The sequence below is a fragment of the Eurosta solidaginis genome, chromosome 1 (assembly GCF_040869045.1).
Source record: "Eurosta solidaginis isolate ZX-2024a chromosome 1, ASM4086904v1, whole genome shotgun sequence".
NCBI classification, from domain to species: Eukaryota; Metazoa; Arthropoda; class Insecta; order Diptera; family Tephritidae; genus Eurosta; species Eurosta solidaginis.
The window spans coordinates 265599580-265626000 of record NC_090319.1 but is presented as its reverse complement, the minus strand read 5'-3'; the positions used below and the strand labels follow the sequence as shown (position 1 = coordinate 265626000).

At 38.0% G+C, this 26421-nt stretch overlaps 1 protein-coding gene across 1 annotated transcript in view; it reads right to left on the bottom strand.

Annotated features, from left to right (window-relative positions):
• Nucleotides 1-1448: 1448 nt before the first annotated feature.
• Nucleotides 1449-26421, bottom strand: part of LOC137237249 (uncharacterized) — a 75498-nt gene continuing 50525 nt past the window's right edge. The window contains exons 5-7 of the mRNA XM_067760661.1: nt 3958-4071; nt 2477-3754; nt 1449-2412 (exon numbers count right to left, since the gene is read on the bottom strand). Of these exons, the coding sequence (XP_067616762.1) occupies nt 2141-2412; nt 2477-3754; nt 3958-4071 (1664 nt within the window). The 3' untranslated portion in view covers nt 1449-2140. The remainder of the gene's footprint in view (nt 2413-2476; nt 3755-3957; nt 4072-26421) is intronic.

The following is a 26421-nucleotide window of genomic DNA, read 5'->3' as shown; positions in this document are numbered from 1 at the left end:
GATCAGTTTTGGACATTTTACTGTGATCATTTGGGCTATTTCGGGATCATATAGGGATAAGTTCGAGAAAACTATAAGGATTACTCTGGGGCTAGTTTGGTATTGCTTTCGGCATAATAACGGGACCGTTTCGGAACCATTTTAGTATTGTGTTCGGGATCATTTTGGGACTAGTATATCGAATTAAATGTAAGATTATTCCGTGATTGTTGTCGTTCGAGACTAATTTTGGAACACTTCGAGATTTAGAGATAATTACGGAATCCGCAATACTTTCAAAACCATTACAGAATTATATTCAAGATCATTTCGGAACCCGTTTCGGCATAATTTTTGGACTACTTCGATAATAACTTCGAAACTAATTCGGGATAACCTTGGAATTGTTTTCGGAACAGTTTCGAAACTAAGGTCAGTGTCACGCTCATTCACGGATGCAAGCGACTAATCATCACTATTTGTCACGCAGGGGGGAGGGGGGCCGAAAAGCAGCTAAATGAGTATTACGTAATATGTATGGCCCCTAAAGTCCACTGTATCAATATATATATTAATCATATTGTTTCGTAAATACTACATAGAGAACGACCGAACATCGATTCTTTAAAGCCGAGCCGAAACATTTTGTCAGAGGCCAAACAAAGCCCAGGGGATAAACCAAATTAGAACATTTATAAGGAAAAAAGCCAAAGAGATCAGGCTTATTGTAGTTGCCCAGAGAGGCAGCAACGACATGACCTATTGGTCCCGAGCCGTTCCTGCCAGTAGGCTCGCAGGAAATTAGTGGGCATCTATTAGTAGGAGAAAGGGAAAAGAGAGAAGAACACTGGCGCAATATTCCAGGCCTTAGACAATCTAAGTTACTGTTAGAGGTTACAACTCGATATAGGGCATTAATAGGCGTCTCGAAAGATAACCTAAGAATCCTAACGGCTATTCTTACAGGACACTGTAGACTGAACAGTCACATGCAAAAGGTGGGTATAAAATCGAACAACACATGCCTATTTTGTGATCGATCAGCGGAGACGGCGGACCACATCCTCCTGGAGTGTGACGCAATCCCAAGACGTACGGCTGAGTTTATGGGCTCACCATGGCCAGAGCATTCTCACATCAAATCCTCCAAGCCAGGTGAGCTGCTAGGGTTCATCAGAGATGTCGGCTTGAATGAGGTTCTGTGAAGTAGCTGAGGGCACAATAGACCAATGGTCGCAGTGCGATCCTCAATTAATTATCTATCTATTGTAGTTGTATGCTTAAGAGGTACTGTCTCTGAATCAAAAACTTGTGTCCTAACAAGGCCGAACCGAACAAGTCAATTTTGGTCGTTCTCGCCTACATACAGATAAAGGAAACCAAAGTATAGAAATACAATTATTTCTATCGCATGTTACCGGATAATAATCTGAGTATTGTGCAAATCTTCATTATATAGAAACAACATATTTACAGAAACCCAAAAATTTGAGTATTTATTATGTATATGTAATACATTTATCATTTATGTTTTGCAAATTACAATCGAATCAATTAATTTCAAAATATCAATTTATTCAAATACAAAGGAAATTGTGCACTCAAATTTTAAAAGAGATATGTTGTTATTCACATGGCTATATGCGATTACTTGATCCGCATACTGCATGTACGTCATAGAAATATGTGACCCAAAAAAATAAATTATGTTTAATAAATTATAATAGGAACATATTAAAACGCAAACAAATAAGAAAAACAAACGAATCTAATAGAAACGGAAATAATCCATTATAAAAAAAAAAAAACAGGTAAAAAGAGGGTAAGTATCACACACCCGTGCGACGAGGCCAGGACAAAAATATATTATATTCGTTGTTTTGAGGATATGCTCAAATCGTTCAAGCTCAAGCAAATTGGTTATCTTGGACCTACATTTCAACAATTCTGAACTATATTATATATATATCAATACGTTTGATAAAGTATTACTGAAGTTCTTAAGGTTTATCTGAGCGAAGCGATTTGAAAATGTGTCCAACAATTTAAATTTGCTCTGATCTCGCCAGATGAATGTGTTTATAAAAGGAAGAGAACATAAATTTAAAAGTATCAAATAAATATAAGCGCTTAAAGCAATTTTGTAAAGTACACAAACTTATTACGGTGTTATTTTCTCATTCATTTGCGCGATTCTTTGGGCATCGGAATTATTGAAGTGCACTTTCATGTTATGCTGAATATGGTCCATTATAGTTTTAAATGGAATCTTGCATGTGTGACAAATAATCGATTTGTTCGGTGTGCGATGTACGCCAGTATGTGCAGTTGATTTTTTTACTGATCTTGCCGAAGGTGGCGCCATTTCTGATGGCAGTAAACTATCAACTGCAGCAACTGCAGTTTTTGCTATCATCGTAATTTCGGCAAGTGCTGGAAACGACAATCACATATTTAAATAGATTTTAACAATATTATTGTTTTTATTTGAACTTACCCCTCTTATCGTTCATAGAATCTTGTGAGCTTACCGAAACACTACTCAAATCTGAAGATGAACGATGTTGCAATGCATTTACAGTAAGGCCTTGTTGATGTGGATTTGCCTTTGTCTGTGTAGAATATCCATGAAAAACTGCAGGCAACTGCGCCTTTTCAACGTGATCCATTTCATGAAATGTTAATTTGCGTTTTTCTTTCGGTGGTATTTTTGGACAATTTTGCAATAGGTGAATGTGTAATGCACGTACAAGTGCAAATTTCTTATCGCAATATTTACATTTATTTGCAACATTTGTTTGTGATACAGTTGATGCAGCAGTCGAAGAAGTTGCTAGTGTAGATTTCTTGACAAAGGCCGGTGGTCCATCACCTTCATGTGAACGTTTATGTGCATCTAACAAGGATTTAATACCGTATTTGCTACCACATACACTACACACAAATGATGTACTCGTTTTCGCACCTGCTACACTTTGGCGTATTTTTGAATTTAATGCTGGTAATATTCTGTTGACGCTTGCAGGCTTTTGCAATTCATTGACAGCTTTATCATTTGGGTATATAGATTTTCGATTTGATGGTATTGATTTACTTGATGCTATTGTTGTTGTCGTTTGTTTAACAGTAGTGTTTACAGGTTTTGTTATATTCGTAGCTTGGTTAGTTATAGTTGTCGTTGGTTTAGTTGTAGCTGTCGTTGTATTGGTTACAGTTTGGACCTTTGTTTCAATTGGTGGAGCAAGCCCGATTGCCGATTGTGGTGTTTTGCCAAGTGGCAACATGCTTTTACGATTGGATTTAGACGGTAAATTGTTTGCTCCTAAACTTTTCCAATTTTGCTGTCCAACAATTGCGCAGGAACGTCTAGCTATTTTACGTGCAGGACTATTTAATGTGGTTTTCACTAATACTGACATACGTTGGGTATATGCAAAAGGACGTTTCTCTGCCTGCGACAGTGCAGTAGAAGGTAACATTGAAGTTCGTCCTTTTGTGGCATACGATGTAGGTTTATGTTGATCGAATACAACTGCATTTTTTGTCTTGTCGATCACTACAGTAGTGGATTCGGCTATTTTTAAAACTTTGTTCATCAATTTTGGTATTTCTGTAGATATCTGTTTCTCGAGATTTGTTTTCATGATAAAATCATTAACTGACAAACGTTTATTTGTATTTGTAGCAATTCTCGATGGGCGATTGGTTAGGAGATCAGGCTCACAAATAGGTCTTTTAGGAATGGAAGTACGTTTATTTTTCACTATAGCGGAATCTTTATGTGACAAAATTAAAAAAATAAACGTTACTATTAGAATATAAATAAGTATTTTACTATTGCAGTTAGTTGGCTTTTCCTAAGTAACTTTCAAAACGTATTTTCCCTTCAAGCAGATTTTTAAGAGCAAAGAAGTTTTAAAAATTATAGGAGAATAGCGCACTAACAACATTTTATATGTATTAACTGAGATATGTCACCTTTTTTTACAGGGTTTTTTGCTGCTGCTGCCGCCAGATTGTCCTTAACTTTGGACGGTTCAGTATCAATGTAATTTTTATTTCCAACATCTTTTTTCTCTCTTATCGTAGACACTAAAAACAAAATATGTTTATTAATCTATAAATCCTAAAAAATAAAGTCGATAAATATCATTGTACGCCTATCACCTCACACAGAATGCTCCGATTTTAAAACGGGTTTTTGCATTTGAAAGCTTAGCTACGTGAGATTGACATTTTAAATATGATTTGATATGTTTGCTTAAAAATTTCAATCTACCTCTACCGATGAGATACATACATATCGTCGGCTTACTATGTAAACCTGCTTAATACCATCTTGGTCAAAAATGGCTTTTTGATGCAGTTAAGAGAACAGTAACATCATGTCGCGCACCTAAATCAGACAGCAAATTAACGCAGGGCAAGGAAGATTCAGGAAAGGTTTGTGTATTTTTAATTGTGTGACGAGGTACAGACGTGTTATGGATTTGTTATCGCAGTGTACTAAATTTGCCATCGCTTTTTCTATCGAAAATCATCCATTGTTTATCGAAGTTATCTGTACGTTATAAAATAGTTATTCAATAGATGTTCAATAGAAAGTTATCGATGTTATAAACAAGTTATCGATACGCTATGTTGTTAAGTTATAGGTTTGTATAAAAATTATCGATTTATTGTCGAAAAGATATCAATTTTTTATCGGAGTGCTGCCAATGTGTTATCGGCGAGCCATCCATTTCTTTTCGGCTATGAAACAGATACCGATAAAATCTCAATATCAAATCGATGACACTTCTGTAAAGCGTCGATAACAAGCCGATAAAAAATAAAAAAAGCCGATGACTAGACGATAACAAATCAATAACACGACGACGGGTTTTTGATTGATTTTATCACAAGTGGGCGGTGCCACGCCCATTTAAACAATTTTTTATCAGGAGTCTCAATATCAGTCAACATGTCAAATTTCAACATTCTACTACCAACTAAATAGTCAGGTTTTTTGTGTTTTCCAAAATGTTATATCGTTATGTGAAAATGTGATGTCAACTTTTACGAATTTTACAGGAGACGAAAAAAAATGAATAATTTTTGAAATAACCTTTTTTTTTCAAAACTGTGAATGATTATTGTGAAATATGCTAAGTCAACTTTTACGAATTTTACAGGAGACGAAAAAAAATAAATAATTTTTGAAATAACCTTTTTTTTCAAAACTGTGAATGAGGATACCTTAGTTGCAATACTTTTGAGTGTAGAAGCTTTGAAAAAGATAAATAAAAATCATGTATGCTAACCCAGCAGCTATTTTATGACAGCACAATTTCGGCACTCAAAACAAATTTTTTCTCCTGACTTAGCACTTTTTACTCAATATGTTTCCCCATCACTCCTTTTAATGATTGAAATATAACACTAAAACTATATATTTCACAAAAAATGCTATTTATTTGTCAAACTATTTCTAACGGTTCTAATGTGGACTCTTTTGCCGGATGGTGCGCAGACAATAATTTATTTTTAAATTCAAACAAATGCTGTGTTGTGTCTTATTCCATAAAGAAAACTGATACACACTTTATCTACAAACTAAATGCTAAATCTCTTAATAGTGATCAAGAGAGTAAAGACTTGGGTGTAATTTTTGACACCAAACTCTCTTTTTCTAGTCACATTGACTTCGTTGTTTCAAAATTTGTTGCAATGGTTGGGTTCAGTAGACGTAACACCAGTGACTTTAAGGACCCTATGACTTGAATATTCCTCAATATGGAATCCTTTCTATGAATCTAACTCCTATAAAATTGAGAAAGTTCAACAAATTTTTACAAAAATTGCTTTACATATGCTTCACTGGCCAGACGGCCTCCCATCATATACCAGCAGGCACAAACTGCTTGGTCTTCAGGCTTTGCATGACAGAAGAACTTTTATCTCACTCATGCTTGCCTATAATGTAATAAACTTTAGCACGAATTGCTCTGATTTATCTAATTTGTTCATTCCATATATTCCACTGCGTGGTCTTCGGCATAATAGATTATTTATCGAAATAACTCATAAATCGAATTATGCTATGAATGAACCTACATATAACTAGGACTATACATCTAGCAAATCGATTCAGTAGTGTTATTAATTTTAATATAAGTTTGAATTGTTTTCTATTTTTAACTAGTCTGTAAGAAAGCATGTAGTTATCGAAATGTAAGAATTAAAGTAGATTATGGTCAGCGCAAATCATTTATCAAAGACCAAAGGCATGACTCAATTGCGTGAATCCAATTTCAAGGGGCTGTGTTGCGCAGCCTTCTCAAGGGGTTGCCTGCGCAATATATAGTTTCTCCAACCCAATTGTCAACCTCACCTACCCGTGGAGAGTCCTGTTTCAATGACAGCCGAGGCTCTGGCGACCCCAATTCCTCTTGGAACTAGGGGGTGGGGAGGGCGGGATGGCATAGAAGGTTTAATGTGGTCATATAAATCGTTCCCGAGATGGTCGGGCTAGTACCTTAATAGTGCTTTGTTGCCGGAACGGACCGGATTTATATCCGGCAAGGACCATCACCATCGGTAACACTCCCCAAAGCCTTCGGGGAGTGTCTTCATCGTTAATACAACAACAACAACAACAAAACCTGTATTTTTAGACTGAATGAATTAAATAAATAAATAAAATGCGCGCACAAAGAAATGACTAGTAATTCAGATTGATATTATTGACAGGTTGACTCAGCAAATTCTTTTTAACATCTGACGACTTAGCACATTTACACATCATTGCCCACAGCACGTAAAAATGAAAAATTAAAATATTTTTTTTTGTGATCGATGTATTTTGAATTCAGTTTTAAAACTGCATTGAAATAAAATTTTTCAAAAAAGTGACACACATTTTCACATTAAGCTAACGATATATATAACGGTTGGTTGTACATGTATAAAGGAATCGAAATAGATTTAGACTTCCATATATCAAAATCATCAGTATCGAAAAACAAGTAAGGAAGGCTAAGTTCGGGTGTAACCGAACATTACATACTCAGTTGAGAGCTATGGAGACAAAATAAGGGAAAATCACCATGTAGGAAAATGAACCTAGGGTAACCCTGGAATGTGTTGTTTGTACGATATGGGTATCAAATGAAAGGTGTTAATGAATATTTTAAAAGGGCGTGGGCCTTAGTTCTATAGGTGGACGCCTTTTCGAGATATCACCATAAAGGTGGACCAGGGGTGACTCTAGAATTTGTTTGTACGATATGGGTATGAAAAGAAAGGTGTTAATGAATATCTTAAAAGGGCGTGGGCCTTAGTTCTATAGGTGGACGCCTTTTCGAGATATCACCATAAAGGTGGACCAGTGACTCTAGAATTTGTTTGTACGATATGGATATGAAAAGAAAGGTGTTAATGAGTTTTTTAAAAGGGCGTGGACCTTAGTTCTATAGGTGGACGCCTTTTCGAGATATCGCCATAAAGGTGGACTAGGGGTGACTCTAAAATTTGTTTGTACGATATGGGTATCAAATGAAAGGTGTTAATGAGTATTTTAAAAGGGAGTGGGCCTTAGTTCTATAGGTGGACGCCTTTTCGAGATATCGCCATAAAGGTGGGCCAGGGGTCACACTAGAATTTGTTTGTACGATATGGGTATCAAATGAAAGGTGTTAATGAGTATTTTAAAAGGAAGTGGGCCTTAGTTCTATAGGTGGACGCATTTTCGATATATCGCCATAAAGGTGGACCAGGGGTGACTCTAGAATTTGTTTGTACGACATGGGTATCAAATGAAAGGTGTTAATGAGTATTTTAAAAGGGAATGGGCCTTAGTTCTATAGGTGGACGCCTTTTCGATATATCGACACAAAGGTGGACCAGGGGTGACTCTAGAATTTGTTTGTACGATATGGGTATGAAAAGAAAGGTGTTAATGAATATTTTAAAAGGGCGTGGGCCTTAGTTCTATAGGTGGACGCCTTTTCGAGATATCACCATAAAGGTGGACCAGTGACTCTAGAATTTGTTTGTACGATATGGGTATGAAAAGAAAGGTGTTAATGAGTTTTTTAAAAGGGCGTGGGCCTTAGTTCTATAGGTGGACGCCTTTTCGAGATATCGCCATAAAGGTGGACCAGGGGTGACTCTAGAATTTGTTTGTACGATATGGGTATCAAATGAAAGGTGTTAATAAGTATTTTAAAAGGGAGTGGGCCTTAGTTCTATAGGTGGACGCCTTTTCGAGATACCGCCATAAAGGTGAGCCAGGGGTCACACTAGAATTTGTTTGTACGATATGGGTATCAAATGAAAGGTGTTAATGAGTATTTTAAAAGGAAGTGGGCCTTAGTTCTATAGGTGGACGCATTTTCGATATATCGCCATAAAGGTGGACCAGGGGTGACTCTAGAATTTGTTTGTACGACATGGGTATCAAATGAAAGGTGTTAATGAGTATTTTAAAAGGGAGTGGGCCTTAGTTCTATAGGTGGATGCCTTTTCGATATATCGCCATAAAGGTGGACCAGGGGTGACTCTATAATGTGTTTGTACAATATGGGCGTCAAATTAAAGGTATTAATAAGAATTTTAAAAGGGAGTTGTGGTAGTTGTATATGTGAAGGCGTTTTAGAGATTTCGACCAAAATGTGAACCAGGGTGATCCAGAACATCATGTCGGGTACCGCTAATTTATTTATATATGTAATACCACGAACAGTTCCTGCCATGATTCCAAGGGCTTTCGATTTCGCCCTCCATAACTTTTTCATTTTCTTCTACTTAATATGGTAGGTGTCACACCCATTTTACAAAGTTTTTTTCTAAAGTTATATTTTGCGTCAATAAACCAATGCAATTACCATGTTTCATCCCTTTTTTCGTATTTGGTATAGAATTATGGCATTTTTTTCATTTTTCGTAATTTTCGAAATCGAAAAAGTGGGCGTGGTCATAATCGGATTTCGGCCATTTTTTATACGAATACAAAGTGTGTTCAGATAATTACGTGAACTGAGTTTAGTAAAGATATATCGATTTTTGCTCAAGTTATCGTGTTAACGGCCGAGCGGAAGGACAGAGGATCTACTGTGTATAAAAACTGGGCGTGGCTTCAACCGATTTCGCCCTTTTTCACAGAAAACCGTTATCGTCCTAGAATCTAGGCGCCTACCAAATTCACAAGGATTGGTAAATATTTGTTCGACTTATGGCATTAAATGTATCCTAGACAAATCAAATGAAAAAAGGCGGAGCCACGCCCATTTTGAAATTTTCTTTTGTTTTTGTATTTTGTTGCACCATATCATTACTGGAGTTGAATGTTGACATAATTTACTTATATACTGTAAAGATATTAAATTTTTTGTAAAAAAGTTTTTTTTTAAAGTGGGCGTGGTCGTTCTCCGATTTTGCTAATTTTTATTAAGCATACATATAGTAATACAAGCAACGTTCCTGCCAAATTTCATCTTGATATCTTCAACGACTGCCAAATTACTTGCAAAACTTCTAAATTACCTTCTTTTAAAAGTGGGCGGTGCCACGCCCATTGTACAAAATTTTACTTATTTTCTATTCTGCGTCATAAGTTCAACCCACCTACCAACTTTCATCGCTTTATCCGTCTTTGGTAATGAATTATCGCACTTTTTCGATTTTTCGAAATTTTCGATAGCGAAAAAGTGGGCGTGGTTATAGTCCGATATCGTTCATTTTAAATAGCGATCTGAGATGAGTGCCCAGGAACCTATATACTAAATTTTGTCAAGATACCCCAAAATTTACTCAAGTTATCGTGTTAACGGACGGACGGACGGACGTACATGGCTCAATCAAATTTTTTTTCGATGATTTTGAATTCTAAACGAAAATTCCGTGCGAGTTTTCTCCCTTCTCCCATTCCTCGTATTCTAAATAAAAATTCCTTGTGAGTTTTTTCACTTCTCCCTTTCCTCCTATTCTGAACAATGTTCGAAAAAGCGGAAACCGGTTATGGGAGAAAAGTAGGTATTATGAATGTGAGGGAGAGGGAGATTTCTCTGCCATTTCATAGGAGTTTTTTTCACTTGTTAAATTAAAGGGAATGCATCAAAATAGTTAAAGGAAATTGGTTATTTTAAGAAAGAACACTTATTTGTACAAATTTGTGCTAAAAGATGTATTTATATTCTACCACAATATTCTCACTTCTAATACAACAACAACTACAACCACAAGATTCTTTATTTTAAGTTGAAAAGTATATCATAAGCAACGGTAGAGCTCTTGGTATACAAATTTGATGCAGCCATTCAGAAATTGCGCAAGGATTTTTTAATAAGGCTTAAATAGATTTTGGCATATGATGAAGGACGAATTCAACTCAACTTGGCCGCCAGAAAATTTCTTTGCTGAATGAAAGCAGGCAACTCCGGCAGATTTGTGTTATGCGACCGTCTTCTTCTTATGTTCCGCTGTTGATGTTGCTGTGGCACCAATTCATTACTCATTTCAGTGAATACCACATGAAATGCAATAAATACTGTGCAATGTTTATATTTTATTTCTTAATTTCCAACAAATTTGCAACAATAATTAAACTTTTCAATTTTTTAAACAAAATAAGAAATGTGCAACGAAATTTCAATTGACAAAACAGCTGACTTCGAAAATTCGAAATTCCTATTCCCCAATTATTGTTCTCCCTAGGAGAACAGAATTGGAGGAATTTTTCCGCGGGAATAAAAAAATCCGCGAGAACAAAATTCCGCGAGAATATTTAGAATTGGTCTGTATATCTATCTCGATTCCTTTATACCTGTAAAACCAACCGTTATCCAATCAAAGTTAATATACTCTGTGAGCTCTGCTCAATAAAAATTTGATTGAGCCATATCCGTCCCTCTGTCCGTTAACACGATGACTTGAGTAAATATTGAGATATCTTCATCAAATTTGGGACACGAGCTTATCTGGACACAATAGATTGGTACTGAAAATGAGCGAAATCGGATGATAACCACGCCCACTTTTTATATATATAACATTTTGGAAAACACAAACAACCTGATTATTTAGTAAATAATACACCTAGAATGTTGAAATTTGACATGTGAACCGCCCACTTGTGATAAAATCAATTTTACAAATATTATGAATCATAAATCAAAAATGGTTAAACCTATCGTAACAAAATTCGGCAGAGGGGTTTCATTTACTATAAAAAATGCTTCGAAAAAAAATTAACGAAATCGGTTAAGGACCACGCCCACTTTTATATAAAAGATTTTTAAAAAGGTCGTGGACGAATAAAATAAACTATATCTTTGCAAAAAAAAGCTTTATATCAATGGTATTTCATTTCGCAAGTGGATTTATAACAAGAAATAGGAATAACATCAAATTTAAAAAAATGGGCGTGGCACCGCCCCTTATATGAATAAGAAATTTTCTATGTTTCGGGAGCCATAACTCGGAGATTGACCGATCGTAATAAAATTGGGTACACAAATTTTCCCTATAGCAGGAAATATTTTTAGAAAAAAGTGACGAGATCGGTTAAAGACCACGCCCACTTTTATATAAAAGATTTTTAAAAAGGTCGTAGACGAAAATAATAAGCTATACCTTAGTGAAAAAGAGCTTTGAATCAATAGAATTTTACTTACTAAATTGAATTTTAACATTAAATTGGAAAACACTAAAATTTTTGAAAATGGGTGTGGCACCGCCCCTTTTATGAATAAGCAATTTTCTATGTTTCGTTAGTCATAACTGGAAGAAAAATTAACGGATCGTAATGAAATTGTATACACATATTTTCCTTATAGCAGAAAATATTTCTAGTAAAAATGGACGGGATCGGTTAAAGACCACGACAACTTAGATATAAAACAAATTTAAAAGGGTCGTAGACTAGAATAATAAGCTATAACTTTGCAAAAAATAGTTTTGAATCAATGATACATATATCATTTATCAAGTTTTATTGTAAGAGGAAATGGGGAGACATTTTTTTTTAAACGGGCGGTGCCACGTGTTATGTAGAAAAGTTGAAATATACAATGGAAGCTCACGCTGAGTATATAATGTTCGGTTACTATAGAAAATAATAATTTTCTATATAATTTTGAATAATTTATTTAAACTTTATTTTTAAAAGCTATTTTTGATGACTGAAAATATTTTAATTTTTTGATAATAAACAATAAACAATCTAATAATAAAAAAATTTAAATATAACAAAGTATATTTATTACAAGTACATAAATAACCCTACATCCCATTATAGTTTAATAAACTATATATTTTTAAAATTTTATTTATTATTTATTTAAATTTTTTCATATTAATATTGATATTTAAAATTTATAAATACACCGACACTAAAATTTTCTTTTTGAAATAATATTCAAAAATAAAGTAATTCAAAAAATAAAATACAATAATAAAGTATATTTAAATAAAGTATATAACTCTACATTTACTCCCCCTTCAGTGAAACGAACAATTTATTTTTTAATGTTAGTTTACAGAGTATATTAAGTACTATACGAATTTTGTGTTATAGTCTGAAAAGCATTTGAATTATGTGTTAATTACGTTAAAAGTTTATGTTAGTATTGATGTAAGTACCCAATCTTTTGATGATTTGATGTACTTGATAGCTTATTTTTAGTTGTTGTTGTTGTTTACTTATTGTATTAATATTTTATGTATACGTATTCATATTTGGTTGTGTTATTGCTATGTTGTTTGCGAAATATTGTTATTTATCATGATGAGATTGAAGAATCTAGAACTAGGTTGAGTAATAGTAGATGGATGAAATCCAGCGTAGAATCAGTCTTGCCAATAAATGCTACTTTGGACTAGGTAGGCAATTGAAAAGTAAAGTCCTCTCTCGGCGAACGACCATCATACTCTACAAGTCACTTATCGTACCCGTCCTGCTATATGGGGCAGAAGCATGGACCATGACAACAGCAGATGAAGCGGCTTTGGGAGTGTTCGAGAGAAAAGTTCTTCGAAAGATTTATGGACATCTACGCGTTGGCGATGGCGAGTACCGAAGAAGATTTAATGATGAGCTGTACGAGCTATACGCAGACATCAACATAGTCCAGCGAATTAAAACGCAGCGGCTGCGCTGGCTAGGCCATGTTATGCGAATGAAAGATGATGCTCCGGCCAAGAAAGTGTTTCTATCGGAACCCGCCTATGGAAGCAGAGGTAGAGGGCGGCCCCCACTGCGTTGGAAGGACCAGGTGGAAAACGATTTAAACTCCCTTGGTGTGACCAATTGGCGCCGGTTGGCGGAGCGAAGGAGCGACTGGCGCGCCTTGTTGGACGGCCATAACCGTTTAGACGGTTAAGCGCCAATTAAGTAAGTAAGTAAGTAATAGTAGATGGCAACTTTGTGTGCACAATTACTCAAAAATTAAAAACTTGTATTATGCAGAATATATGTTCAATATATAATTGTACTCTGCATAACGTATGTCCAAGTGGTTGATAAGGAATGAAAAGTTGATTCCTTTATTCGTTTGAGTGTGATATGAAATTGTCATTGATTCGTGTCATGTTAATGATTTTAATATTGGGTTTTCAATATGATTTTAATTTCAATATGAAAGAATTTATATTTGGGAAAATATGTCATTAAAAATTATTTTAAAAAATCTTTAGAGATTTTTTTAAAATTGTAGAAATTTGTTTGATTTTTAAAAATCAAAGTTATTTCTTTTTTTTTGTAGTGGGTTGTGTTATTTTCTAATTGAATATGAATTAATTTGCATTGCGGAGTTTGTATGTCTGTTGTTGTAAAATATTTTATATGTGTAGATGATATATATTCTTGAATATAAACTGGAGAAGAAGTGCGTAATCTAATATATATATATATCTAATCTAATATCTAATCTAATCTAATATATATTATAAATGGGAAAGTTTGGATGTTAAGATGTTTGGATGTTTGGATGTTTGTCCAGACGTTTGTCTTTGTGACTCAATAACGCAAGAACGGCTGGACCGATTTGTATGAAATTTTGCACACATATAGCCAATAGTCTAGAAGGATCTACTAGCTATATATTTTTCAAAAGGGGCGTGGTCCCCGCCCCCTAGGAACAGTTATAATTTAATAATTATATTTTTTCGTCTTTGCGACTGAATCACGCCAGAATGGCTACACGGATTTTGATGAAATTTGGGACACAGACAGTAGTCTACTAGCGAAATTTTTTTCGAACATGGAAAGAGGGGTGGGGGTCCCACGACCCCTTCGAGAAATTATTTTTAATAATTTTTACACATTATAACTTTACGTATACTGGCCTTCACCAATATCACAGACTCAAGGGGTCAAATAAGTCGAGGGCTTACAAAGTAAGCAGTGACACCCTCCGCCCGCCCCTTTATCTCCCCCTCTGGTGTAAAATCCATAAATTGTTATAACTCAATCTAAATTTTCTCCTAAATCAATAGTTTTTGGTATCTGGTACATACAGAACGAGATCTAGACAATTTTGGAGGAACGATCAGTGGTCCTCTCCTCTACTCTCGCCATCCGCCCTCCACCTATTGTTTTTATTAGCACGCTTTTATTAGCTTTACCTGTATGTTTCTATCTAACTTTTTATTCGCTCCAATGCGCCTGCTGCCTTATTAACATGGTTTTATAATTAGCTTCACCTTATTTGTAATCCCGTAAGGGTCATATCGAGACCCTTCCGGGATCATTTCTGGATGGTTTTCGGGATCGGTCCGGGATTACGCCGGGGTAATTTCGGGACTTTTTCGGGACTATTTCGGGATCATTTTGGGACCCTTCCGGGATCATTTCTGTATAGTTTACGGGATCCGTCCGGGATCCCGTCGGGGTTATTTTGGAACATTTTCGGGACTATTCCGGAATCATTTCGGGACTATTTCGCGATCATTTGGTGACCCTTCCGGCATCATTTCTGGATGGTTTTCGGGATCCGTGCGGGATCTCCTCGGGGTCATATGGGGACTTTTTCGGGATCATTTGGGGGCTCTTCCGGCATCATTTCTGGATGATTTTCGGGATCCGTCCGGGATATCGTCGGGGTCATTTGGGGACTTTTTCGGGATCATTTGGGGGCTCTTCCGGCATCATTTCTGGATGGTTTTCGGGATCCGTCCGGGATCTCGTCGGGGTCATTTGGGGACTTTTTCGGAATCATTTTGGGGCTCATCCGGCATCATTTCTGGATGGTTTTCGGGATCCGTCCGGGATCCCGTCGGGGTCATTTCGGGACTTTTTCGCGACTAATACGGGATCATTTGGGAACCCTTTCGGCATCATTTCTGGATGGTTTTCGGGATCCGTCCGGGATCCCGTCGGGGTCATTTCGGAACTTTTTCGCGACTAATACGGGATCATTTGGGAACCCTTTCGGCATCATTTCTGGATGGTTTTCGGGATCCGTCCGGGATCCCATTAGGGTAATTTCGGGACTATTAGGGGATCATTTGGGAACCTTTCCGGCATCATTTCTGGATAATTTTCGGGATCCGTCCGGGATGCCGACGAGGTCATTTCGGGACTATTTCGGGATCATTTGGGATACCTACCGGCATCATTTCTGGATGGTTTTTGGGATTCGTCCGGGATCCCGTCGTGGTCCTTTCGGGACTTTTTTTCGACTAATACGGGATCATTTGCGGACCCTTTCGGCATCATTTCTGGATAGTTGTCGGGATCCCGTCACGGTCATTTCGGGAGTATTAGGGGATCATTTGAGGACCTTTCCGGCATCATTCCTGTATTGTTTTCGGGATCCCGTCAGGGTCATTTTGGGACCATTTTGGGATCATTTGGGGACCCTTCCGAGATCATTTCTGGATCCGTCCGGGATGCCGTAGGAGCCATTTCTGGATTTTTTGTTACTTTTCCGGGATAGTTTTTGGACCCTTCCGGGATCATTTCTGGATCTGTGCGGGATCCCATCTGGGTCATTTCCGGACTATTTCGGGATCATTTTGGGATCCTTCCGGAATCATTTCTGTATGGTTTTCGCGATCCGTCGTTGATTCCCTCGGAGCCATTTCGGAACCTTTTCTGGAGTATGTCGGGGTCATTTGGGGACTTTTTCGGGATCATTTGGGGCTCTTCCGGCATCATTTCTGGATGGTTTTCGGGATCCGTGCGGGATCTCGTCGGGGTCATTTGGGGACTTTTTCGGGATCATTTGGGGGCTCTTCCGCCATCATTTCTGGATGGTTTTCGGGATCCGTCCGGGATATCGTCGGGGTCATTTGGGGACTTTTTCGGGATCATTTGGGGGCTCTTCCGGCATCATTTCTGGATGGTTTTCGGGATCCGTCCGGGATCCCATCAGGGTAATTTCGGGACTATTAGGGGATCATTTGTGGACCTTTCCGGCATCATTTCTGGATAATTTTCGGTATCCGTCCGGGATGCCGACGAGGTCATTTCGGGATTATTTCGGGATCATTTGGGATACCTACCGGCATCATTTCTGGATGGTTTTTGGGATTCGTCCGGGATCCCGTCGGGGTCATTTCGGGACTTTTTCTCGACTAATACGGGATCATTTGCGGACCCTTTCGGCATAATTTCTGGATAGTTGTCGGGATCAGTTCGGGATCTCGTCACGGTCATTTCGGAACTATTAGGGCATCATTTGAGGACCTTTCCGGCATCATTTCTGGATAGTTTTTGGAATCCTTTCGGGATCCCGTCAGGGTCATTTCGGGGCTTTTTCGGGATCATTTAAGGATGGCTTTCAGGATTCGTTCGGGAACGCGTCAGGGTAATTTCTGGACTTTTCCGAGACTATTTCGGGATCATTTTGGGACCTTCCCAAGATCATTTCTGGATGGATTTCGGGATTTGTCCGGGATGCCCTCAGGGTCATTTTGAGACTATTAGGTGAGCATTTGAGGACCGTTCCGTCATCACTTCTGGATGGTTTTCGGTATCCGTTCAGATTCCCGTCGGAATAATTGCGGGACTTTTTCGGGATCATTGGGGTCCCTTCCGACATCATTTCTGGATGGTTTTTGGGATTCGTCCGGCATCCCGTCGGGGTCATTTCGGGACTTTTTCTCGACTAATACGGGATCATTTGCGGGCCCTTTCGGTATCATTTCTGGATAGTTGTCGGGATCCGTTCGGGATCCCGTCAGGGTCTTTTCGGAACTATTAGGTGAGCATTTGAGGACCGTTCCGTCATCACTTCTGGATGGTTTTCGGTATCCGTTCAGATTCCCGTCGGAATAATTGCGGGACTTTTTCGGGATCATTGGGGTCCCTTCCGACATCATTTCTGGTTGGTTTTTGGGATTCGTCCGGCATCCCGTCGGGGTCATTTCGGGACTTTTTCTCGACTAATACGGGATCATTTGAGGACCTTTCCGGCATCATTTCTGGTTAGTTTTCGGGATCCTTTCCGGGTCCCATCAGGGTCATTTCGGGACTTTTTCGGCATCATTTAAGATTGGTTTTCAGGATTCGTCCGGGATCCGTCAGGGTAATTTCTGGACTTTTCCCAGACTATTTCGGGATAATTTTGGGACCCTCCCAAGATCATTTCTGGATGGATTTCGGGATCTGTCCGGGATGCCGTCAGGGTCATTTTGGGACTATTAGGTGATCATTTGAGGACCTTTTCGGCATCACTTCTGGATGGTTTTCGGTATCCGCTCAGGATCCCGTCGGAATTATTGCGGGACTTTTTCGGGATCATTTGGTGTCCCTTCCGGCATCATTTCTGGATGGTTTTTGGGATTCGTCCGGCATCCCGTCGGGTTCATTTCGGGACTTTTTCTCGACTAATACGGGATCATTTGCGGGCCCTTTCGGCATCATTTCTAGATAGTTGTCGGGATCCGTTCGGGATCCCGTCAGGGTCTTTTCGGAACTATTAGGTGATCATTTGAGGACATTTCCGGCATCATTTCTGGATAGTTTTCGGGATCCTTTCGGGGTCCAGTCAGGGTCATTTCGGGACTTTTTCGGGATCATTTAGAGATGGCTTTCAGGATTCGTCCGGGAACCCGTCAGGGTAATTTCTGAACTTTTCCGAGACTATTTCGGGATAATTTTGGGACCTTCCCAAGATTATTTCTGGATGGATTTTGGGATCAGTCCGGGATGCCGTCAGGGTCATTTTGGTATTAGGTGATCATTTGAGGACCTTTCCGGCATCACTTCTGGATGGTTTTCGGTATCCGATCAGGATCCCCTCGGAATCATTGCGGGACTTTTTCGGGATCATTTGGGGTCCCTCCCAAGATCATTTCTGGATGGATTTCGGGATCTTTCCGGGATCCCGTCAGGGTCATTTAGGGGTGCGTTCGAGATCCCGTCAGGGTCATTTCGGGACTTCTTCGGGACTATATCGGGATCATTTCTGGATGGTTTGTGGGATCCGTCCATGACCCCTTAAGGGTCATTTCGGGACTATTAGGTGATCATTTGAGGACCTTTCCGGCATCACTTCTGGATGATTTTCGGTATCCGTTCGGGATCCCGTCGGAATCAATGCGGGACTTTTACGGAATCATTTGGGATTCCTTCCGGCATCATTTCTGGATGGTTTTCGGGATTTGTCCGGGATCCCGTCGGGGTTATTTCGGGACCTTTTCGGGCTAATACGGGATCATTTGGGGATCCTCTAGGGGTCGTTTCGTGACTTTTTCTGTATTATTTCGGGATCATTTTGGGACCCTTTCGGCATAATTTCTTGATGGTTTGCCGGATCCATCAGGGTCATTTCGGGACCATTTTGGGATCATTTGGGGACCCTTCCGAGATCATTTCTGGATCCGTCCGGGATGCCGTAGGAGCCATTTCGGGATTTTTTGTTACTTTTCCGGGATAGTTTTTGCACCCTTCCGGGATCATTTCTGGATCTGTGCGGGATCCCATCTGGGTCAATTCCGGACTATTTCGGGATCATTTTGGAATCCTTCCGGAATCATTTCTGTATGGTTTTCGCGATCCATCGTGGATCCCCTCGGAGCCATTTCGGAACTTTTTCTGGAGTTAGTCGGGATAATTTAGGGACCCTTCCTGGATATTTTCTGGATGGTTTTTGAGATCCGCCCGGGAGCCCGTCAGGGTCATTTCGGAACCTTTTCGGGATCATTTTGGAACACCTTCATGGATCATTTCTGTGTGGTTCTCTACATACGTCTAGAATCGTGTCGCTCTCATTTCGGGTTTTTTTGGGACTATTCGGGGAACTTTTGGAGACCCTTTCGGGGCATTTCTGGATGGTTTTCGGGATCCGTCCGCGATAGCGTTGGGGTCATTTCGTAGCTTTTTCTGGATAATTTCGGGATCATTTGGGATCCTATCAGGTTATCAGCTCATTTAGTTCTTTTTTTTTACTCAATTACAAAAATAAAATGCATTAGACAGAAAACAAAATTGTAAACAGATAATAAGCAGGCTAACGCGAATAGCGCATATATTTAAAATTTTCCTTGCGGACGGGGCCGCGGGTAAAAGCTAGTATATATTAGATAAATGGCAAAGTTTGGATGTTTAGATGTTTGGATGTTTGGATGTTTGTCCAGACGTTTGTCTTTGTGACTCAATCACGCAAGAACGGCTGGACGGATTTGTATGAAATTTCGCATGCATATAGCCAATAGTCTAGAAGGATCTACTAGCTATATATTTTTCAAAAGGGGCGTGGTCTCCGCCCCCTAGGAACAGTTAAAATTTAATTATTATATTTTTTTGTCTTTGCGACTGAATCACGCCAGAACGGCTTCACGGATTTTGATGAAATTTGGGACAGAGATAATAGGCTACTGGCGAAATTTTTTTCGAACATGGAAAGGGGGAAGGGGGTCCCACGACCCCTTCGAATAATTACTTTTTAACAATTTTTACACATTATAACTTTACGTATACTGACCTTCACCAATATTACAAACTCAATGGGTGAAATAAGTCAAGGGCTTACAAAGTGAGCAGTGATACACCCCCCCCCCCCCCTCCTCTCACCTTCTGGAGCAAAATCTATAAATTGTTATAACTCAATGTAAATTTTGTCCTAAAATCAATAATTTTTGGTATCTGGCTCATACAGATCGAGATCTAAACAATTTTGGAAAAACGATCAGTGGTACTCTCCTCCTCCCGCCATCCGCCCTCCTTCAATTGTTTTTATTAGCACGCTTTTATTAGCTTTACCTGTATGTTTCTTTGTAACTCTTCATTCGCTCCAACGCGCCTGTTGCCTTATTGGTTTTATAATTATCTTCACCCTATATGTAATCCCGTTTGGGTCATATCGAGACCCTTCCGGGATCATTTCTGAATGGTTTTCGGGATCCGTCCGCGATCCCGCCGGGGTCATTTCAGGACTTTTTCGGGACTATTCCGGGATTATTTTGGGACCCTTCCGGGATCATTTGTGTATAGTTTTCGGGATCCGTCCGGGATTCCGTCGGGATTATTTTGGGACATTTTCGGTACTATTCCGGGATCATTTTGGGACTATTTCGCGATCATTTGGGGACCCTTCCTGCATCATTTCTGGACGGTTTTCGGGATCCGTCCGGGATCCCGCCGGGGTTATTTCAGAACTTTTTCTCGACTAAGACGGGATCATTTGGGGACCCTTTCGGCATCATTTCTGGATGGTTTTCGGGATCCGTCCGGGTCCCGTCGGGGTCATTTCTGGACTTTTTCTCAACTGATACGGGATCATTAGAGGACCCTTTCGGCATCATTTCTGGATGGTTTCCGGGTTCCGTTCGGATCCCGTCAGGGTCATTTCGGGGCCCTTTCTCGACTAATACGGGATCATTTGGGGGCCCTTTCGGCATCATTTCTCGATGGTTTTCGGGATCCGTCCGGGATCCCGTCGGGGTCATTTCGGGACTTTTTCTCGACTAATACGGGATCATTTGGGGACCTTTTCGGCATCATTTCTGTATGGTTTTCGGGATCCGTTCGGGATCCCTTCAGGGTCATTTTGGGACTTTTTCTCGACTAATACGAGTTCATTTGAGGTACCTTCCGGTATCATTTCTAGATGGGTTTCGGGATCCATCAGGGATCCCGTCGGAGTCATTTCTGGACTTTTTCTCGACTAATACGGGATCATTTGGGGTAGCTTCCGGCATCATTGCTAGATGGTTTTCGGGATCCGTCCAGGATCCCGTTGGGGTGATTTCGGGACTTTTTATCGACTAATACCAGATCATTTGGGGACCTTTTCGGCATCATTTCTGTATGGTTTGCGGGATCCGTTCGGGATCCCTTCAGGGTCATTTTGGGACTTTTTCTCGACTAATACGGGTTCATTTGAGGTACCTTCCGGCATCATTGCTAGATGGTTTTCGGGATCCATCCGGGATCCAATCAGGGTCATTTCGGGATCATTTGGGGTACCTTCCGGCTTCATTTCTAGACGGTTTTCTGGATCCGTCCGGGATCCCGTCGGGGTAATTTCGGGACTTTTTCTCGACTAATACGGGATCATTTGGGGTAGCTTCCGGCATCATTGCTAGATGGTTTCGGGATCCGTCCGGGATCCCGCCAGGGTCATTTCGGTACTATTTCGGGATCATTTGGGGTACCTTCCGGCTTCATTTCTAGATGGTTTTCTGGATCCGTCCGGGATTCCGTCGTGGTAATTTCGGGACTTTTTCTCGACTAATACAGGATCATTTGGGTACCCTTTCGACATCATATCTGGATGCTTTTCGGGATCCGTCCGGGAACCCGTCGGGGTCATTTCGGAACTTTTTCTCGACACCCATTTTACAAAGTTTTTTCTAAAGTTATATTTTGCGTCAATAAACCAATGCAATTACCATGTTTCATCCCTTTTTATAAGCTTTTATTTAGTTTCACTTTTGTTGTCTGTAATGGAATCTTGCAAGTTAAATTTGATACACTTCCCGGTGTCCGATTGAGCTGAAATTTTGCACACATGTATAACTCCGGTGACAATGCAATATTACTTTGTTAGAATTCGATAAATTAATCGATAACACAGTTATCGGTAAAGATTTGTATTTACTTTGGCATAACAGCCTAAGTCCCATACAAACCCGCCGGTACCTATCCGTGGATTGTGATATTTGGACGTGGTGAATCACGCGTGTCACGCGTGGTGAATTTCAACGCTTGCGATAAGCGGAGACACAACCCTCTGTTGTATTTCTGTGTATAACCAACATAGCTGAATTTTTAAGGCTGTTTAACTCTGTAATCTTTTCTGTAATTTATTTTGCTTTTGGAAAAATTACCTATTTGAAAAAAACTGGCAGAAAAATATTGGCATAACAGCTTAAGTTAAATCAAGAATGGAAAAACTTGGAAAATTTGAGCAGATGTGGCAATTACGCGTGCCCGTTGAACGAAATATTGACAATCTATTGATAATCGCTAGGAAATTAGCGACATTCCATCAACTTAGCAGCACTTTAGCAATACTACTGTTATTATTTGGCCGCTCAAACACACCCATATTAATTGTGCATTAAATTTAAAATATACAACTCAAAAATGACTCCGGTTGTTATGTCCGCAGCATTTATTTGGTGCAAATACAACATAATAATTTACACGGCCAAAGCCATAATAATTTGCACGGGTCATCAATTCTTTCTCTGATTCAAAAGCTGAACTACCAGCGCTACCGCCATCAGCTCAGTGTCATCATTGCCAGTAGCGCCAATAACACCAAACTCGTGCCTGACACACAAAAGTCGTTTCACTCAATAGCGCAAGTGAAATGTACTACGCACTAACTACTAAGTAACGTCAAATATTCGATTGGAGTCATTTCGTCAATGAGCTACCATTGAGCTGGCACCGCATTGGCGCTGGCGCCATACAATTTACATCACTAAAATTGCACGAATGTCCAGGCTCATGACTTTGTTAATCCAGATGGTGAAAACGAAGACTCAAAGGAATGCAACCTTGCAAACAACAGCCGCCATTTTCAAAGTGTAAAAATTCTGTGATACAACGTACGCTAACGCCGTTAGGCTGTTATCGGTAAGTGTTGCATACTTTTCTGCGCACTTGATTTTGTTTTACAGATTTTTGGCGATGGAATTTTAGCTAAGCGAAAGTAGAATTTTATTTTAAAACAGATTTAACCCACAGATGAGAGATCTGCAATAAGTAGTTGTAAACTGAACGCGGCATAGACAGAGTTAAGTTATTTAATACTGTTTGACATAATTTTATATGTGCTCTATGTCAAAAATGCTTCAACTAACTTAGTCACATTTTATTTCGATTATGAATATGCCCCAATATATTCGGATTATGATATAATAAAATTAAAGAAAAAAATAAAATTAAAGAAAAAAAACTTTTTTAAAAATAAGCTTTTATTATTGGCTAATAAAATTAACTAAAAAGTAAGTTGGTGCATTAAAAGAAATGGATAGAATGAGAAACGTTACAAATAACTAAGTAAAGATTACGTAACTAATTTAAACAATATTTTACCCTACTAAAAATTTAAAAAAATTCCTATTTAAATTAAATTTAAGAAAAAGGCTTTTCTAAGAACAAGCTTCTATTACTTGTTAATAAAACGAACTAAAAAGTAAAAAATAAAATTAAAGAAAAAAAAACTTTTTTAAAAATAAGCTTTTATTATTGGTTAATAAAATTAACTAAAAAGTAAACAATAAATTGACTAAAGAAATATAACACTTTATAAGTTCATTGTAAGCTTTAACGATAATTAGGCTTTTTCGTCTGCGACAAAAGAATTCTATATTGTACATAATTATATATTTTTAACATTAAAACTTTACACCTAAATTATTAAACCTTACAGTTTATATCACAGTCCTAATTGTTCTAATAAAAGCGTGTTACATTGCGATAGCAAGAAAAGGAGATCCTAAATGTTCTTAATTATACCATCAAAATTCAACACGTTTTTTATTAGAACAATGAGAACTGTGATATAAACTGTAAGGTTTAATAATTTAGGTGTAAAGTTTTAATGTTAAAAATATATAATTATGTACAATATAGAATTCTTTTGTCGCAGACGAAAAAGCCTAATTATCGTTAAAGCTTACAATGAACTTATAAAGTGTTATATTTCTTTAGAGTCAATTTATTGTTTACTTCTTAGTTAATTTTATTAACCAATAATAAAAGCTTATTTTTAAAAAAGTTTTTTTTCTTTAATTTTATTTCGTATTTGGTATAGAATTATGGCATTTTTTTCATTTTTCGTAATTTTCGAAATCGAAAAAGTGGGCGTGGTCATAGTCGGATTTCGGCCATTTTTTATACGAATACAAAGTGTGTTCAGATAATTACGTGAACTGAGTTTAGTAAAGATATATCGATTTTTGCTCAAGTTATCGTGTTAACGGCCGAGCGGAAGGACAGAGGATCTACTGTGTATAAAAACTGGGCGTGGCTTCAACCGATTTCGCTCTTTTTCACAGAAAACAGTTATCGTCCTAGAATCTAAGCGCCTACCAAATTTCACAAGGATTGGTAAATATTTGTTCGACTTATGGCATTAAATGTATCCTAGACAAATCAAATGAAAAAGGGCGGAGCCACGCCCAATTGAAATTTTCTTTTGTTTTTGTATTTTGTTGCACCATATCATTACTGGAGTTGAATGTTGACATAATTTACTTATATACTGTAAAGATATTAAATTTTTTGTAAACAAATTTTTTTTTAAAGTGGGCGTGGTCGTTCTGCGATTTTGCTAATTTTTATTAAGCATACATATAGTAATACAAGTAACGTTCCTGCCAAATTTCATCTTGATATCTTCACCGACTGCCAAATTACAGCTTGCAAAACTTCTAAATTACCTTCTTTTAAAAGTGGGCGGTGCCACGCCCATTGTCAAAATTTTACTTATTTTCTATTCTGCGTCATAAGTTCAACCCACCTACCAACTTTCATCGCTTTATCCGTCTTTGGTAATGAATTATCGCACTTTTTCGATTTTTCGAAATTTTCGATAGCGAAAAAGTGGGCGTGGTTATAGTCCGATATCGTTCATTTTAAATAGCGATCTGAGATGAGTGCCCAGGAACCTACATACCAAATTTTGTCAAGATACCTCAAAATTTACTCAAGTTATCGTGTTAACGGACGGACGGACGGACGGACGTACATGGCTCAATCAAATTTTTTTTCGATACTGATGATTTTGATATATGGAAGTCTATATCTATCTCGATTCCTTTATACCTGTACAACCAACCGTTATCCAATCAAAGTTAATATACTCTGTGAGCTCTGCTCAATAAAAATTTGATTGAGCCATGTCCGTCCCTCTGTCCGTTAACACGATGACTTGAGTAAATATTGAGATATCTTCATCAAGTTTGGTACACGAGCTTATCTGGACACAATAGATTGGTACTGAAAATGAGCGAAATCGGATGATAACCACGCCCACTTTTTATATATATAACATGTTGGAAAACACAAACAACCTGATTATTTAGTAAATAATACACCTAGAATGTTGAAATTTGACATGTGGACCGCCCACTTGTGATAAAATCAATTTTACAAATATTATTAATCATAAATCAAAAATGGTTAAAGCTATCGTAACAAAATTCGGCAGAGGGATTTCCTTTACCATAAAAAATGCCTCGAAAAAAAATTAACGAAATCGGTTAAGGACCACGCCCACTTTTATATAAAAGATTTTTAAAAAGGTCGTGGATGAATAAAATAAACTATATCTTTGCAAAAAAAAGCTTTATATCAATGGTATTTCATTTCCCAAGTGGATTTATAACAAGAAATAGGAATAACATCAAATTTAAAAAAATGGGCGTGGCACCGCCCCTTTTATGACTAAGAAATTTTCTATGTTTCGGGAGCCATAACTCGGAGAAAAATTGACCGATCGTAATAAAATTGGGAACACAAATTTTCCCTATAGTAGGAAATATTTTTAGAAAAAATTGACGAGATCGGTTAAAGACCACGCCCACTTTTATATAAAAGATTTTTAAAAGGGTCGTAGACGAAAATAATAAGCTATACCTTAGTGAAAAAGAGCTTTGAATCAATAGAATTTTACTTACTAAATTGAATTATAACATTAAATTGGAAAACACTAAAATTTTTGAAAATGGGTGTGGCACCGCCCCTTTTATGACTAAGCAATTTTCTATGTTTCGTTAGTCATAACTGGAAGAAAAATTAACGGATCGTAATGAAATTGTGTACACATATTTTACTTATAGCAGAAAATATTTCTAGTAAAAATGGACGGGATCGGTTAAAGACCACGACAACTTAGATATAAAACAAATTTAAAAGGGTCAAAGACTAGAATAATAAGCTATAACTTTGCAAAAAATAGTTTTGAATCAATGATATATCACTTATCAAGTTTTATTGTAAGAGGAAATGGGGAGACATTTTTTTTTTAAACGGGCGGTGCCATGTGTTATGTAGAA